Here is a 16,136-nt window from a genome sequence, read left to right as displayed (position 1 = left end):
CAGCAGAGAAACCTGGAGAGAGAACAGGGAGAAGCGGCACTGGGACCCGGCAGGTGCCGTGGTGCCATTGGTTGTGCCGGAGGCCTGGCTGGGGGGATGTGGATCAGCCCCCCCTGCCCTGTCAGTAACGGCCACGAGAGAAGGAGCCGAGGGGGAAGGTGCATTTGCCCCCCTGGGAAGGGGCATCACAGGAGGGACACAGCGGTGGGTCCTGTCCTGTCCCCTCGCTGTCCTAAGGACCTGAGCACCCTGGTCCCCACTGTCCTGGTGCTGTGTGCCCATCAGCTGCAGGGTGACGGGTGGCAGCAGCCCCTGAGCCCCATCAGCATCTCCCCAGGTAGATGACAGGTCGATGCTGCAGATGCAGTTTGGTTTTACTCTCTTCCTTTCAGAAACATGGATAACTCCATTCTAAAAAACCCAGCTAGAATAAAGGTTATTGGTTTCTCTTTTCAGCTTGCCTTGTCTCGGCAGAGGTGAATCCAGCAAGGCCGGGCTGCTCCTGCTTCCCAGAGGTGACCGATTCAAACAGCACAGAGCCCGTCCAGACAAGTCTCTTCTCTGTCCACAGCCCGTGACCGGCCGGAGATGCCTGGCAGTGGGAGGGGGCTTCTCACCAGGCTGGTTTGGGGGCTGACCCCAAGCTGCAGGGAGGTGGCACAGGTTTCACTTGTAGCCCCTGGCAAGAGGTGAAGCCCACGAGGAGCCCAGGGCAGCCCCGGGCTGCAGGAGGGTGGAGAGCCCAGAACAGATGGTTCAGGCAGGAGCACCCAGCACCATCACGTGTGAGCTCCAGGCAGCGCTGAAGGCAGAGCCGGGTTGGATGCAGCATGTGCACCTGATGGATGAGTTTTATCAAGCGCTACAACAATCCAGAAAATTCTGCACTGACCCCAAGGGTGCTCTGGAGACCACAGGTAATATTTCACCTTTCTGCCTCTCTTGTCTTTCCTGTCAGATCAACTCTGGAGGGTTCCTTTGTACAAAAGCCAACCCAGAGTTAAGCACTGAATATATATTTTAAAAAAGCATAAAAGGGTAAAAGCTGAACTGCAGCCCTGTCCTACCTGGTAAAAAGCTGCTGACTTGTTTTTCTTGAAGCAAACAGGAGTAAAGCCTGAACAAAACCAGGGAGACAAGGGGAGCTGATCTCAGCTGAGGGGGGTGTGGGAATCAGCAGCAGTGCCCTTGGACCCTACAGCCGAGGTGGGTTCTGGGCACTCACCTGGGATCCCCAACAGCAACGCACAAAGCCTGTTCATGGAACAATCAGTTTATTGCTTTGGTTTTTATATTTCTGAGCTTCCTTCCAAATTTACAGTCAAGATCTGTGCCTTTGCTTTACTAGCAAAAAACTTTCAGGAGTGTCTGTCGGAGGGCAGCCCACTGCCAGGAGCAGCTCTGGGTGAAGCTGATGCATCCAGGAGACGGCGTGATCTGGGTGGCCGAGGAGAGCAGCACCCGCAGAGTCTGGGGACAGAGGCTGGAGGATGCGGGAGCTGCAGTTACGCTACAGCAGCTTCCAGGAGAGGGGTGAGCCTGTGCCGTGTTCTGGTGGGGAGGCCCTTGGGCAGGGACAGCAAGTGGACCCCAAAGACTTGTCATCCCCTCTGCTCAGTGCACGGTGCTTAAACAAACCATGGTGGTACCAACGTGCTCACACCTCGTGTCACCGCCTGCATCGTCTGACCACGTACGCACCCACCTGGGAGGCTGCACCGGGGCACGGGTAGATACTTCATCTAGTTCTCCTTGGGGTGGGTGTTAAAAATCTGAGAGGTCTAAGAGATGGGCTGTGAGAACAACAGGCAATGTGGGAACGAGGAGGAGTCCTGCACCCCTTGCGAGCTGTAAATCAGGGCTGGCCGCTTTTCTAACGCGCGTCTCACTCGGCGGTGAGGACTGGGGAGCACAGCGCGTCCGGCCGGTCCCAGCAGCCGGTCCTGGCAAACTGCAAAGTGTAAGGAACAGCCCCGATCTTCCTAAGAGCACAGACTGCTCTTGCCAGTGATACTGGTGAGGAATTTATTGGAAATGTATTTTAACTTTTTCTGACAACTGATTTTAAAAACAGATTTCTAATGCACTCCAAACAAGATTCTCTCTCTGCGAAGGGTTAAGGGTATAAAAAGCTTTTGTTTTGAGCTGGCAATCATTGTCCAGATGAGAACAGGAGGGAATATCAGTTGCACAGACTGCTCTTGCCAGTGATACTGGTGAGGAATTTATTGGAAATGTATTTTAACTTTTTCTGACAACTGATTTTAAAAACAGATTTCTAATGCACTCCAAACAAGATTCTCTCTCTGCGAAGGGTTAAGGGTATAAAAAGCTTTTGTTTTGAGCTGACAATCATTGTCCAGATGAGAACAGGAGGGAATATCAGTTAGAGGGAGGTTAGAGGGGCGTGGGGGTGCTGAAGGGGCACCACCAAAGGCTGGAGTGTTGGGAAGTCACTCCTTTAAAACAACTCTCTCTTTGTACTGAAGGACTTGGAAGCAGATGTGCTCTGCCCCTCGGATTTCTCTCCAGCACCATGTGCAGGGACGCCTGGAGGAACGGGGCCATGTACCCACCCAATCCTCAAACACTGCTTAAAAACAAACACAGCTTCTGCCCGTGGGGAGGGTGCCTCGGCCAGCACCCCCGAGTGGCGATCCCTCCTCTGCCCCCAGAACGATTCGGGGCCTGAGTGACAGGATTTCCCAGGTGAGCACTATCCCAGGGGTTCCTCTGTCCCCTCCCAGCCGCTGTGTGGGTCTGTCAAGGAGGAGCCGCCTCTGGGGTCCCAGCCCGCGGCTGCCCACCCTCCTGCTGCTGCAGCCTCTCCAGCAGGAGCAGCACGTTGTCGGTGAACTCGTTCCGTTGCCTCCCCATCCCGCTCAGCTTCACCGGCCGCAGGCTGACGTGGGGGGGCTCGTACTGGTGAGGGCAGCAAACCTCGTTCAGGAGGAGCCAGGTGCTGTCAGGGTCCACGTGCATTAAGTGGAGGAAAACACTTTGGAAAACAGTGGGAAGAAAGGAGAGAAGAGTAAGGAGGTGGCCTTTAGATTGGCACCCAGCAGGGTCATTAACAGAGAGCTTTGATGTCTGCAACCTCCGAGACTGGAACAGACTGGGAGGCTCATTAGAGAGAGCCATTAAAATGGCTCCTGTGCCCACAGAAGACAGCTCAGTGGTTTCACACCAACGGCAAGTGGGGAAAAAAATACTTATTATGCTGCACAGTAAGTTATCAACATCAGACAACCAGCTGGTGAACAACTGACCCAGGCTCTGGCCTCAGCATCACGGGCTGCTGCCGGCAAAAGCCCTTCTGAACCAGCCCGTCCCAAGTCCTGAGGTGACTGCAGAGTGTTCCACGTGCTATTTACATCCGCTGTGTTTTGGGCAATCACTCCTGCAGAGCTCTAAAAATAAGTCGTGTTACGTTGTTCACCATCCTGTCTGGTTTTTGGGGAGTGAGGGCTCAACCCACCTGGACTTGTGCCCCTTTTCAGAGTGGGTAAAAACAAGGGTAATTCTGGACAACTGTCTAGGCTGTAGAGCAAAATGCTGTACTTGGGGCTTTTTTCTTAGGTGAGGTCTCATCTCAAGTCTTTATTAGCTGCCTTCAAAGTTTCTTCCTTCTGCACAGCTCACAAAGCAGGATTTTCTTTTTAAAACAAACCCTTCATTAACAACAGAATGGAGGGAGGGAGGAACGACAACTTCCTCTCTTTACCGCTGTGCTGATGGATTCACTTTGAATTTCAATACCCCGGGTAAGATGGGGGATTTGACTTTTGAGTGTTCATTTCACAGCTGTGACCCCAGCTGTGAGCTGCTGTAGCAAAGATGCTGCGGACAGTTGCTGGAGAGCTGGAAGCTCCTAGGAGCAGAAGAGCAAATGGCTGATTTGCATGACCTAGCTCACTCATTTCTTCCTGCCAGCTCTCGCTGTCAATACCCTTTGTGCTCGGCTGGGTCTGTGTCCGGGTTTAATGCACAGAAGGTATATTGAGCTTAACTGGTATTAAGTTCTCTGTACTTAAGCTAAAATTAATCTAGAATTTGCAGGCTGCCCAGACAGCACTGCGAGGTGTCCTGCAAGGCACCGAGTACTCTGTGCTCCCACAGAGACCATGAGCACAAGGGTACACAGCACTCGCCAAACTTACAGGTCAGCTCTCCAAGACCCCAGTGAATGCCCAGCCACACATCTTCAGGTCTCTGGTTTCTACTGAAATCACGGGGCCATGAGGAGAACAGCTGGGTGAGGTAACATAAAAAGAAGACGGATGGTAGGTCTATCTCTGTTCCCTCAAGAAGCGCAGGTCAGAACTCCCTTCTCTAAAATCAAAGATCACCTCTAAAAAAGCCACACAAAATCCAGACCTGATTGCTGTGAAAACTCCCTGAAGAACTTTTATCCCTAAAGTGAGTTTGCTTCCCATGCAGAGCAGGCAGAAATCCCTTTTAGAAGCTCTCCTCTGAAAGGGAGTGCGGTGCCATGGGTAACCTGAAACAGCAGAAAAATGAGATAGAGGCACTAGGCAGCTCCTCATCTCTTCACAATCATCTGTGGCTGTATGAGCAGCCAAAATTGTTGCCTTTCCCCCCCTGCCATTAACCACTTGCCTGTCTCAGTGTGAGTCTCTGAACAGCAACGAGGGAAGACGTCCCCTCCGGAAGGTGTGTGCAGTGCCTATCTGTCTGCTCCAGAGGAACCCAGCGTGACCGTGCTGCTGAGTGATAGCTGTGCTTGGCAACAACCACCAGCAACCTGCCTTCTTGCTGGGGAACAGCCAGATGCAGGTGAGCTCACACAACTCTGCTCCCCTGGCTTTGCTATTGCAGCTCTGCTGACTGGAACAGGGAGGACTGGCCTGACCTGAGTGCCAGCCTGAGCAAAGCGCAGGCAGGCTCTAGAGCTCGTACCTGCTGACCTCCCAGCACCAGCTCGCCGAGCCCTGCCGGTGCCCGTGCTCTCCTGGCTCTCCTGGTGCTCGCTTGGCCACGACAGCGTGAGCTCGCAGCTGCCCGCCTGCTGGGAACCAGCAGGTCCCAGTGGCTTCCCCTCGCTCATGATGGGCTGCTGCTGGTGGGCTGCTGCACAGAAATAATCCTCACTCCTTATGGCCGGGGTGGGTAGGTCTGGGCAAGAAAGATGAATCACTGGGAGGTAAACATGGGCACAGGGAACACTATGCAGGTGGCTTCTGCTTCTCCAGCATACGCACAACTTCAGCTCTTATATTCACAGCAAAGGTGCCCTGTGCTCCAACCTCCTCCCAGTCAGCTGCTCTGGAGAGAGCAACCCTGGAGATTAGCTTGTCCCTGGAGAACTCCACTGCCTTGTGTGCCCGTAAGGGCCTAAGGCGGGTGATTATCCCCCCGATAACCTGGACTGCGGTGCTGCTTAAAGAACAACTTGACTTCTACATTTTCAAACTAACTCTGGGGTAGTTTCTAAGCAACCTGTTTCCATGGCAAAGAATCCTGGGGTTAATCCAGGTTTGTTTTCTGTTGTTGCCTTTTTTTTTTTAATATAAATATAATTTTATTGAATTTTGTCTTGTGCAGGTGGCTGTTTCGGGGTACTTCAGCCCAGCCTGTGAATGACAGCTGTCAGTAAGCACCCAATAAACTACACAATCAAACCAAAAGAGGTAAGCTGCATAATGAACTTTGGTATCTAAAAAGATCCAAATATAGCTCATATTTGTTCCAGTTGTGCTAAACAACTTACTCTACTAGCACAGAGCAGGGTTTGGCTGTTCTGTTGCCTTGTCTTTTCCCAAGCTCTAAGCAAAGCCTTTGCACAGTGAGCAGGCTGGCAAAAGGACTTATCTTTCTGGCTTCTGCATCTCTGCTAAATGTTTAACTAGATACAGTTCACCACAGACTTTAGTAGTAACTGGGGAAATTATTTCTGCATCCTGGAAAACCCATTCCTATCCAGACTGTTGACCAAAAGGTCAAATGGTACCTTCACAGGCTGTAAACATTTATTAGGAATTAACTGTAAATTTCAAAACAGTCACTTCAAACTGCAAAAATTGCAGAACTACTTGTGAAGTGTTGACATACGCCAGTAACAATTTCTTCATGTCTCTTCCTTCAATCAATTTTTTTCCCCAAAGTGAAAAGCTTGACAAGGATCATGCAACTTAATAAACTGATGAGAAGCTCAGATTTACATGTGGTGACTTCCAGTTTGCACCATCTTCCCCCCCCACCCTGTTCCCAGTGCTTGTCCCCACCCCTTGGCTGCTCAGGTGTTTCTGGTCACTTTACCCACAGTGGCACTGCCTCACTCTCAATGAAAGCAAAGCTGTATCTAGTGTTCCCATGCCTTCTCAAACCCCTCTTCAGTATTTTTTTTTCCCCAAGCTTTGGATAATATTCCTCTCCTGGAATATTCCCAGCAGTCATCTTATCATAAAGCCTATTGTCCCATTTTTTCTCTTCCTCAGACATACTGCAGTTCTTTTTTTTTCCCAGCATCTATTTTTGCCTCTTGAGTATTGCATGAAGCTGCACTTACAAAATTCACTTACTCCCACTGGTTCAGCTAATAAAACTACAGGGTCCCATAAATGGGATTAAGCAGCCTCCTTGGGGCATGATAACATCCCTGGAAGACAGCCAAAACTCCTTCTTTTTTTTTTTTTGTGGCTCCAGCACCTGGGCCAAAAATTCCTGCTTAGCCCTTCGCATACCTACAGAATCCTCACTTAGTGCAGAGTTATTAGAGCTACAACTGACTCTGCAAGACCTGACCTTGCTGTTGGCAGGTCACAACTCACGAGCTGAGTAAGGATCCAAAAAGCTGAGCAAAGGCCAGTTGGTATAAATCAATATGGCACGCTGATTCCAAACATCTTTTTACCTCGCATGATTCCTGCAGCGATAAAGCTGAGTAACGTGACATATGTTGGCACTCACGCTGTGGCTAAGATTAGCTCTGGTCTATCTGTTTTTAGAAGCATTTAAGATGCAGAATTTTTCATGTATCAGGCTGAAAATGTTGCCCTTGCCTAGATGGAAAGGGTCTTGCGTGTGACAACCCGTGTCAGTTTCGAGGATTACTTTCAGGTACATGGAGAGCAAGGAAAGGAGTGGAGCCCACAGGAACCCCGGGCTCAGCAGCTGGAGAAGGGAAATCGAAGCCGGGCTGAGAAGTGATTCTTGTCCTGGCGCTGGAGCTGATTGTTATGGCGCAAACTAATTTTGACTTTTCCAAGCTGAAACCTCATACCCTGTGTACTGCAGCTAAAAGTGATTGTGACACGTTTAACGCTGATCCATCCAGCTGCCAAGACCAGGGATTAGACAGGGCTAAACTGAAAAAAACCCCACCCAACAAACAACCAAAAAACCATAAAACACACCCAAGAAAACTACAAGCACTGCCATATGCGTGGTTAATATCAGGCCAGACGTGACCCATGCCTCAGTGCATGTATGTGTTGGCCAAGAGAGCTACACATGAGATAGCTGTTCACAAAGACCTTGCTTTGTTCAGGGAAATATGTAATGTAAGGTGCATCAAAGGCATGGGGGGAGCTGTGTAACATGGGGCACTTTTCTCTTAAATAGAATAAAAATAATATACAAGAGAAAAATATCAGTTGCTCTGAACTTTGCTGCCCTTTTTCTCCAATAACAGTGAGCTTGCTTCACAATATAGCTTCTAATGACCCTGTGGCATCATAGGGCTAATTCAGTATTTCCCCCCCCACTCCTGCTGTGGGGGCAAATTGCACAGCTCTTCAGACTGCTTTGTTAATGATTTAAAAGCTTAAGATTCTAAACATCTAGATAAATCCTGGTGTTCTGCTTTCCACTCCAGCATTGCTTACACAGATGAAGGCTTTATTGCGTTAAGGGTATGCAAGCCTACAGCGAAGAACCCCTCTGCAGAACAAATGCTGCTGAAGCCTGCTGCGACGCAATAAAAGCCACGAAGGTAAAAATAAACCAGCTCTGCCCAGCGCAGGAACACAAAGGTACAGCTACAGCTCCTGAGAGAGCTCCCTCTGAACTGCTGCCCAGCCACACAAAAGCCCTTCGTGCCCTGCACCCCTGGGAGGCCTGGGCTCAGGTGAAAGGGAACTGGCAGCTCCTCCCTTTCTGACAGCCTGCCCTCCTAAATCCGCAGCTGAACCTGCTCACCGCTGGCTTCTGCTGCCCTCAGGGGAGGGGAGGGGAGGGTGGGCACACAGCAAGAGGGGAGTTTTACCCCATCCTTCTGCAGAGGCAGAGGTGCATGGCTTTCTTATTCACTCTGCATGTTCTGTAACTAGACTCATTTTGTCTGCTGAAATATCTGCCCTTGTTTCCAGGTGACAACATATGACAATAGTGATTTCTTATCCTGACAGTGGGAACATGCTGAGCAGGATTTTGAACGCCAAGCAGCAAAGTATGTCTGTCAACACTTCATAGAGCTGATGTGCGTTCACCTAAACTGTTTGTGCTCTTTTAACCTCTCCCAGGCTCCTCAGAGCACAACTGGTGCCAAGACTGACAGCTTCCCAAACAAAGTCCGGTCCACCTGGCAGAGCCTGGCTTGACGTGATCACAGGAGCCCAGGGAAAATGGAAGGAAAACAGAAGTAAATCCCCCAGCCTGCAGAAGGTATTAAGCAATAAAATACATGGGAATGTCTGGCACATCCTCTCTCACAGCTGTCTTCCCCCCTGCAGTTTTATGCCACCAGTGGGCCAAGAGCCCCAAGTATTCTAGTACACGAGGCAGTGAGAAAAAAGCAAGTAGCACATCTTCCCCCTCTGTCCCTAAATACATTACGAGGTATCTGAAAGTCAACTGTAAGCTGTGGCAAGCTGACCTCTCTAGCTCACTTGGGCAGTAACTGATAGTTCAGCAGAGAAAGGGGTTAACTTTCATGAGAGACCCCATTGTACAGAACTGAAACGTGCTGGAGGGAGGAATGGGAAAGGTGCAAAAGGAAAGGGGTTACTGTACTCCCTCTGTCCCACATTTGTACACCTGATACAACTGCATTTAAGAGACATTACCTTTGGGCAGCTTCTTGCAGTTTCTTGGGTTGCTTGGCGCTGAGGTAAATCAGGCAGGCATCTGCCACTTTATTCAGGTCACTCTCGCCTGCAGAAATGGAACAGAAAAGTAGCAGGAGGTAACCTACTCAGCTGCTGCTGCTGCTGCCTCACAGAATCAGCTCTAAATTGGCAGCAACAGGCTTCTGAGCCTCTGAACTGCCTGACCCAGAGCTCTTCTGACCTCATCTCTTAAGTGTCTTGCTGCAAAAGTAGGAAAGCAATCAAGGGCATTGAGAGAGGAAAAGAGCAAACAGCCAGCAAACCTTCTCCCTCATCAAAGTCAGCTCCAGAAATTTAACCTAGGAGAATTTCAGAGAGTTTAATTCAGAAGAACAATGTGATGTGCTGCATTTAAAAGGCCACCCAGAGAGATACCCCAAAATGGAACTAGTAATCAGCCAGAGAAGTGCTATCTGGGATCTAGTTCTTCAGTTAATTAAGAACAAAGCATGGCCCAACAGGCCTAGCTGCAGCAACCCAGGCTCTCCACTTTGTATCTGCACAAGTGAGATGAGCAGTCAGATTGGTGCTTGCAATGTTCTCTCCCATTTGTCTCCTGAGCAGTAAAGAGCGACCACCCCTCTACAGAGCTCTCAAAGAGGACAGATCCAAGCCCAGGAGCACCAGGAAATCAATCCCATGGGGGAGCAGGAGGATGAGAAACAAGCACAGGCCTGGTGAGTTGAGACGAAAGGAGAAGAGGTAAGTCTGGCAGAGATCTCATACAACATGTACTTTCCCTGGTACTCACCCATGTCCAACTTCTCGCACAGAGAACCCAGTCCCTGCAGCACAGCCAGCTGCAGCTTGAAGGCAAGTGTGTGGTTGTACACAGGCCCAGCTCTGGCACTTGCTGGGGCTTGGCTGAGGAGGGAACTGGTCAGCTTAGGCAGGACATCTTTGGAAAATCTCTGCCTCAGGAAGTCTCCACACTTTTGAGCCAGAGTACATAGCACCTAGTGAAGAAACATCAGTTACAGGAGGATAAATGCATGTACAGGTCTGGGAGGAGCTCAGCAATCCTCACTCATTCTCACAGCAGATCTCTGCAGCTGACGTGACCACATCCGTCACAGGTTCTCACGGTGAGCAGAAGGCGAATGCCCGATGGAGAGGCCGAGTGACCTGCACCCTGCTCTTCAGTTTCACAGGCCAACCTCCTGGGACTGCCCTGCTCTCATTAGCACAGTAAGGGTGAGAGGAGTTGGTGAAGCCTAATTTAGAACTGCTGGAGGAGCCTCTGATGGAAGATGCTCTTAAAATATCAATCACCTTTGTCCATCTTCACAAGTGTGACAGGAAACAGGGGCCAACTGGCTGCAGCAGGGGGCCCCCAGCACTACTGGTGTGTGCTCAGGATTAAAACCAAACTGGCATAGAGAACAGCCTTAAATACATGTAAAAATGAAGGAGGGGGATCCACGGGGCCAACTCCCATGGCCAGAACACGTTTCTCTCTTGGAACTTCACTAAGCTTGTGGTCTGAGTGTGCAGGACTGAGCTGCTCCTTATGCTGTGTTTGGCTTACATTGATGCTATACTTCTTGTCCTGAGATTTAGCAAGGAAGACACTCCTGGGGGATTTCTTATAACAAAACCCAAATTCAGTGCTAATTGTAATAATCCCTTGAACTTTTCAAAACTTAATTAGCTTTTGTGTAGCGATCTCTCCCTTTTTTTAGAGCAGGCATGTGAGGAATGGCTACTCTGAAATTCTAGTGTATGGGTTCCTGAATTTGGGGAACCAAAACTCTCCTTTATTCACACTGAAGGATTCTCAAATGAATCTCACTGTGCACAGCAGAGGAAGCCCTGCAAAACCCTGGAGCTGGCAACCTCTGCAAACATGCTTTGTTGTCCAGCTTCTGAGTCAGGAAGAGAAAGCAGTCAGTTGACATGGTCAGGAGCTCTTTAATAGCATTGTTATGAGGCCAAGACTTTGCTTAACCTTTCCCCTCCCCTGCCAATGCCTCAATCACAAAACAATCCCTTCTCCTCAGTCTGAGGCTTCTGAAGCAGGATGCTGAGCCTGTGGCTCCAGCAAGGGCAAGTTGCACTATACAGTGCCTCTGCCAGCTGCTTAGGCTGTAAGAGAATTGTTTTCCTCTCCCTGCAATAACCACTGATACTGCTCTTTCCCCCAGCAACAGTGTCAAGGTTTTATCGGTGGACAAACTGCAGTGGGAGTGGTACAAGCCCACCCACCCACTCACCCACTGCAGGGTGGTGACCCTGTGTTCTGAACCACATTTAAAAATCACTCTAAGAGCTCAGTGCTTCTCTCACAGGCCACAGCAATGCCTGAGCCACTTGCCTTCTAAGCACCAGCTTGGAGGCTGTTGGCAGAGACTCGCTGCTGTACCTTGAAGGCTCTGAGCACTGCCAGAGGGTCATCACTAATCAGCCGGGTGACGAGAGCTGGCCAGACACGATGAGCCATGGGAAGCAGGTGGTTTCCGTGAGGATGCAGCACAGTTACACAGAGCTCCAGCACGTCCAGGACCTGGGCAGGAGAGGCAGGTAACAGACTTAGAGTGCTGCACTGCCAGCAGCACCAGGCACTCAGGTGGATCCCCAGTGTCACACTGGGGAGCCAGGAGAAAGAAGGGTTTTAATACAAAAGTGCACAGTTTTACCTCAGCATGAACTGGGATAAGTGAACAGTGCACAGAGCTCAAGCCTGTTCAGAAAGGAACAAGTAGCACAGTGATATAACTTGTGCTGGGCTACAGGGCTGGATCCAGGGCGTGACTCCTGGCCTGATCCTGCCGGCTGAACTGTGCACTAGGACCCTCCTGCTCCTGTGGCACGGCAGCAGGATCACCTGGCAGGGCTGGGGCCTCTGTGGTGAGAATCTAGGTTATGCCTCATTGCTGCATTTTCTGTCTTGCTTTGCAGTTTAAAAGGAGGCCACCTTCAAAGGATTTTCATAATTTAAAAACTCCAGCCTTTCAGCCCTGCTTATCATCACCCCAGCAACTTCAGAAATGTTCATCAGTCTGTGCGCCACAGCCTGAGGAAGGGGGATGGGAGAAAGATGCTTCTGCTTCCTCCACCAAAGGCTGAGGCACGAGACTTGACTGTCATGAGCATCAAAGGAAGGTGTCTGATATGAAACCACGCTTAAGATTCTGTCCAGCCTGGCTGCCATTCCTAAACCAGACTACTCCCAGAAAACACTCTCCCTTTCTCCTGCCAACACTCAGAGGGTCTCTCCTGACTAAGCATATGGCAGCACCAGCCTCAGTACGGCAGGAAGCCCAGCACACACCGTGCATGTGCTGATGAACTACCAGCCCCTCTGCGGGCACCACCTGGCCCCTCCGAGCCGCGCTTACCAACCTTGAGGCGCACCCGGAGGTTCCTGTCAGACAGCAGGTGGATGCACCTCTCCATCACAGCTTTGGCCAGCTGGGCATGGCTTGGCAGAGGAGTCTCTCCTTCTGTGTCAGAGTTGTTTGGCTCTGGCTTAGCAAGAGGGGGAATCTCATCTGGAAGACAAAACCGTTACTGAAGCCGTGAGAATGACTTGGGAGTTCTGGGAGATCACGATACCTGCCCACAACTGCTCTGCAAATTCCCAAGTGAGGTCTTCGTCACTTTTTAACGTAGTTGGATATAGTCAAGTCTCTGCTTGAGTTCTAAGAGTTAAGGGTCAGATTCACTTAAGAGTGAGGGACTAGGGAAGGTTTGCTTTCTTCACTGGACAATGCAATTGGTCTGATATTTGCAGTCTCTCCTCACCTTGGACTTATTTCCCACTGATTTTTATTAAAAATGAAAAGCCTGGGTATTTAAAGATGAAGTATTTAAAGGTCAGGATTGCAGCATAGCCCAGTAAACTTCCCCATATGAATGTCTGCAGGGCCTGCCAAGGTCGAGTGAGAAGGAAGTGGTGGCACCATTAGCCAGGAGAAAATGGTAGAGGAATTCCCAAGGGAGGGGGACGAAAATGCAGCAGGATCCTGGAAAGAGGAAGCTTTGGGTCCTGAACCTAAATGGCCTTTTATGAGGCACAGAAAAACATAGTGTGCTTCAGACAAGCCTTGATAGAATCATAGAGTGGTTTGGGTTGGAAGGGACCTTAAAGATCATCTAGTTCTAACCCCCTTGCCATCAGCAATGATCTGATTTGATCTGCAAACATTTCACTTCCCCCCACCACCATGCACAGAACACCCAGCAGCACCTTAGGTGAGCAAAGGTCAGCTCAAAGCAGACCTGGGACTGTCAGGAGTGTGCTGGGCTTTCAGCCTGGTCCCAAGTCCCCCATCTGCCAAAAGGAAACCCCAGAGGTCACCTCCTTTCCCCAAGTTGAACGTACTCTTCTGCAGTCACGCACAGTACTGACCTGTCTCCTCGTCCCCTGTGTCGGGAAGATTGCCCTCTGCCATCTGCTTCTGTCTCATGTAGTCAAGGAAGAACCGCTGCAGTTCCTGCCCCGTCAGCGCCCGCTGCCCGCGGGACAAAGCCCTGCTCTGCCCCTCAGCAGCCTGGCTCTGCCGGCGCTCCTGAGCGCGGGACCATCCGAACCACCGGGCTGCAAAAGAGAAACTGCTGTGGCACTAAGCAACCACGTCCCCTCCTGCGAGTCAGCGAGGTGCCACAGCTTCCCCGGGACAAACGTGACTCTCCAGTCTCATGGGACTGAACTACAGAACCAGGCACCTGCTGTCACGTCACTGTGACCTCCCGGATGGTACAAGGATGTTAAACCCCCAACACAACAAGGGGTGCACTCCATGTGCTTCTACACGAGTAGAAATCCATCCTTCCCCAACCAGCACAGGCCATGTTCCTGCAAGTCTGCAGGCCAGGCAGAAACTGGTTGTGGAGAGGGGAAGCTCTGGGGGATCTTTGCTTGAGAGCTGGCCCACCAAGCAGAGCAAAGCTGCCACCACGCTGCAGCACCTCAGCTACTTGAAATCTCCCACAGCAAGTCAAAAGGTCAGAGACAAGTACCCCTAGTTACAGCCAGACCGAACTGCACAACGCAAAGGTCACTCAGGTACCTAAAGCTGTCATTACTGAGAGGAGGACCCCAAGGAACGTGGAAGCCTGGTCACTGTAAGACTGATCTAGAGCACACAGGACATCTTGGATGACGTCTTCTACCAGTGGCAGCAGGCTGGCATCGGAGTGCCTCAGCATGGTGTCCAGGACCTGGGAGGCACGTGGCTGGTGTGCCAGCTGGCGCAAATTCAGGGAAATCCCGTTCACCAGATAGTCAGAATTCTCATTAATCAGACACTGGACAGAGTCATAACTGCAGGCCTCGCAGATGTCTACCAGGGTCCCCAGCGCTGTCTCACTGATGAGCAGAGTCTTGTCACCAGCTTTCTCCAACACAGGGTAGAGAGCCGAGAGCAGAAGCAACCGGAACTCCGTCCCCAGGACAGCGGCGAAGCAGCTGACGCCTTCCAGCTGGATGCAGATCTGCCAGATGTTGCTGTTCATGGTGCGGGTCGTCAGCTGAGGCTCTGGGGACGGCAGGAGGACGCTGCTGCACACGCCTCCTGCACGGGCAGCAAGCCCTGAGTGTTGCACAGAGTGCTCGTGGCTGGTTTCTTCTGCCTCAATGCTAGTGACCAAATACCAGTTCGCCTGGTCTGTGTACTCGTCGAGAATGGACGTTATGGACCCTTTGAGATCATCCACGTTCAGTGAAATTTCCCTTTCCTGGAGGACATCCACCCCCATCCCAGCAGCTCCTGCGATCAGCTCATTGAGGACCATGGCCGCCTGCTTTCGGTACAGGCCAGACTCACCGTACAGCCCCAGGAAATGATCCACCAGCAAATAGAGGTTCCCGTAGTAGCCAAGAACACGACAAACTTGCTGAAGGAGCTGGAAAACTTTCTCCTCCGTGAAGAAGCGGAAGTATTTCTTCTGACATCTGCCCTTCTGCACACCAGGCTGCAGGGAGCCCGGGGGTCCGCACGCGCTCTCGCAGCCCCAGCGTCGGTCTTCCACGATCTTCACATCCGTCACGTCCAGCTCCAGAACCTGCATCAGGGCTTTAGACAGACGGTGAAGGTGGGATGTGGAGTTGAGGACAATGTTAATCTTGGGGCCCAGCAGCTTCAGGTAGCCCAGCAACAAGCTCAAAGTGGAAACCTTGCCTGCGTCATCCTGAGAGTTCATCAGGCGAGGAAGAGCTGTGGCGAGGGAGTGGAGGTTCTCGGAGAGGACGTCAGCAAGAGCCCTGCTCTGTGCCACGATCCCCTGCCCCGCAATGCCCTGCAGGACCTCGTTACACCTGCTTTGGACTTCGCCGTTCTCATCGTTCACCAGCCCAACCAAGGCCTTTAAAAGATGACTGAATGAGTCCACCAGCGACCGACTGCAGTTCCTCAGTAAGTGCTGGACCAGTTCCACCAGCTCCAGTCGCACTTTCCAGTGGGGGTGAACTGAAGAAAATTCAACCACTTTATGCAGCAGGAGACAGAGTTTTTCAGCAGTACTTTTACTCCAGTCAGGTCCTCTATGGACCATTAGTTCTGAAATTCTGCTTTGTTCCACAGGTGGCTTTTCCTTATTCTTTGGGGCTCTGGCTAGCTGTTCATCAGCCATCACCAAACCAACAACCTGATAAAAGACTCTGATGGCAGAAACGGTGGGTTTGTGACCTTGTTTGATGTCTCCAGTAATAACCCGAGACAGTGTCATGGAAATCCCAGGCAAAAAGGAAGCAAACACGTCCCCACATTGTTGTGCCTCGTCTTCATCCAGGTGCCGATGCTCCTGGCAGTCACACTGCAGAACGAGGACCTGCAAGCACTGCAAAGCAGAGATCTTAATTTGCTTTGCTTTTTCTTGCTCTGCAAGGCCCAGGAGCAACGACACAGCAAACCCTAAGAGAGGCAGCGTGGAAGGCTGATACAGAGACAAGATAATGTCCCCGTAAGCGGAATGCATCAGGGTGTGGAGTGCCTGGATCACCGCCAGCTTCAGCTCCTCTGACAGCGGGGCGGGTTTGCTGGGGCTGGAGGGGGGAGCGAGGCACGTGCAGAGCTCAGAGAAAAGCTCCTGCAGGAGCTCCGGCTTCTTCACGCACGTCGCGGCGAG

At 51.1% G+C, this 16,136-nt stretch overlaps 1 protein-coding gene across 1 annotated transcript; it reads right to left on the bottom strand.

The window, feature by feature from the left end:
- Nucleotides 1-2,763: 2,763 nt before the first annotated feature.
- TTI1 (TELO2 interacting protein 1) lies at nucleotides 2,764-16,130 on the bottom strand (the record flags this gene model as incomplete). Its single annotated transcript, XM_010164686.2, has 7 exons — nucleotides 2,764-2,998; nucleotides 9,027-9,114; nucleotides 9,820-10,024; nucleotides 11,431-11,571; nucleotides 12,411-12,559; nucleotides 13,420-13,608; nucleotides 14,081-16,130. Coding segments are annotated over 7 exons (3,057 nt in total), but the record flags the coding sequence as incomplete, so codon positions are not given.
- Between the last annotated feature and the right edge of the window lie 6 nt (nucleotides 16,131-16,136).

Source organism: Antrostomus carolinensis, unplaced genomic scaffold (assembly GCF_000700745.2).
Source record: "Antrostomus carolinensis isolate BGI_N321 unplaced genomic scaffold, ASM70074v2 scaffold37033, whole genome shotgun sequence".
NCBI classification, from domain to species: domain Eukaryota; kingdom Metazoa; phylum Chordata; class Aves; order Caprimulgiformes; family Caprimulgidae; genus Antrostomus; species Antrostomus carolinensis.
This window is presented reverse-complemented; position numbering and strand designations above follow the sequence as displayed.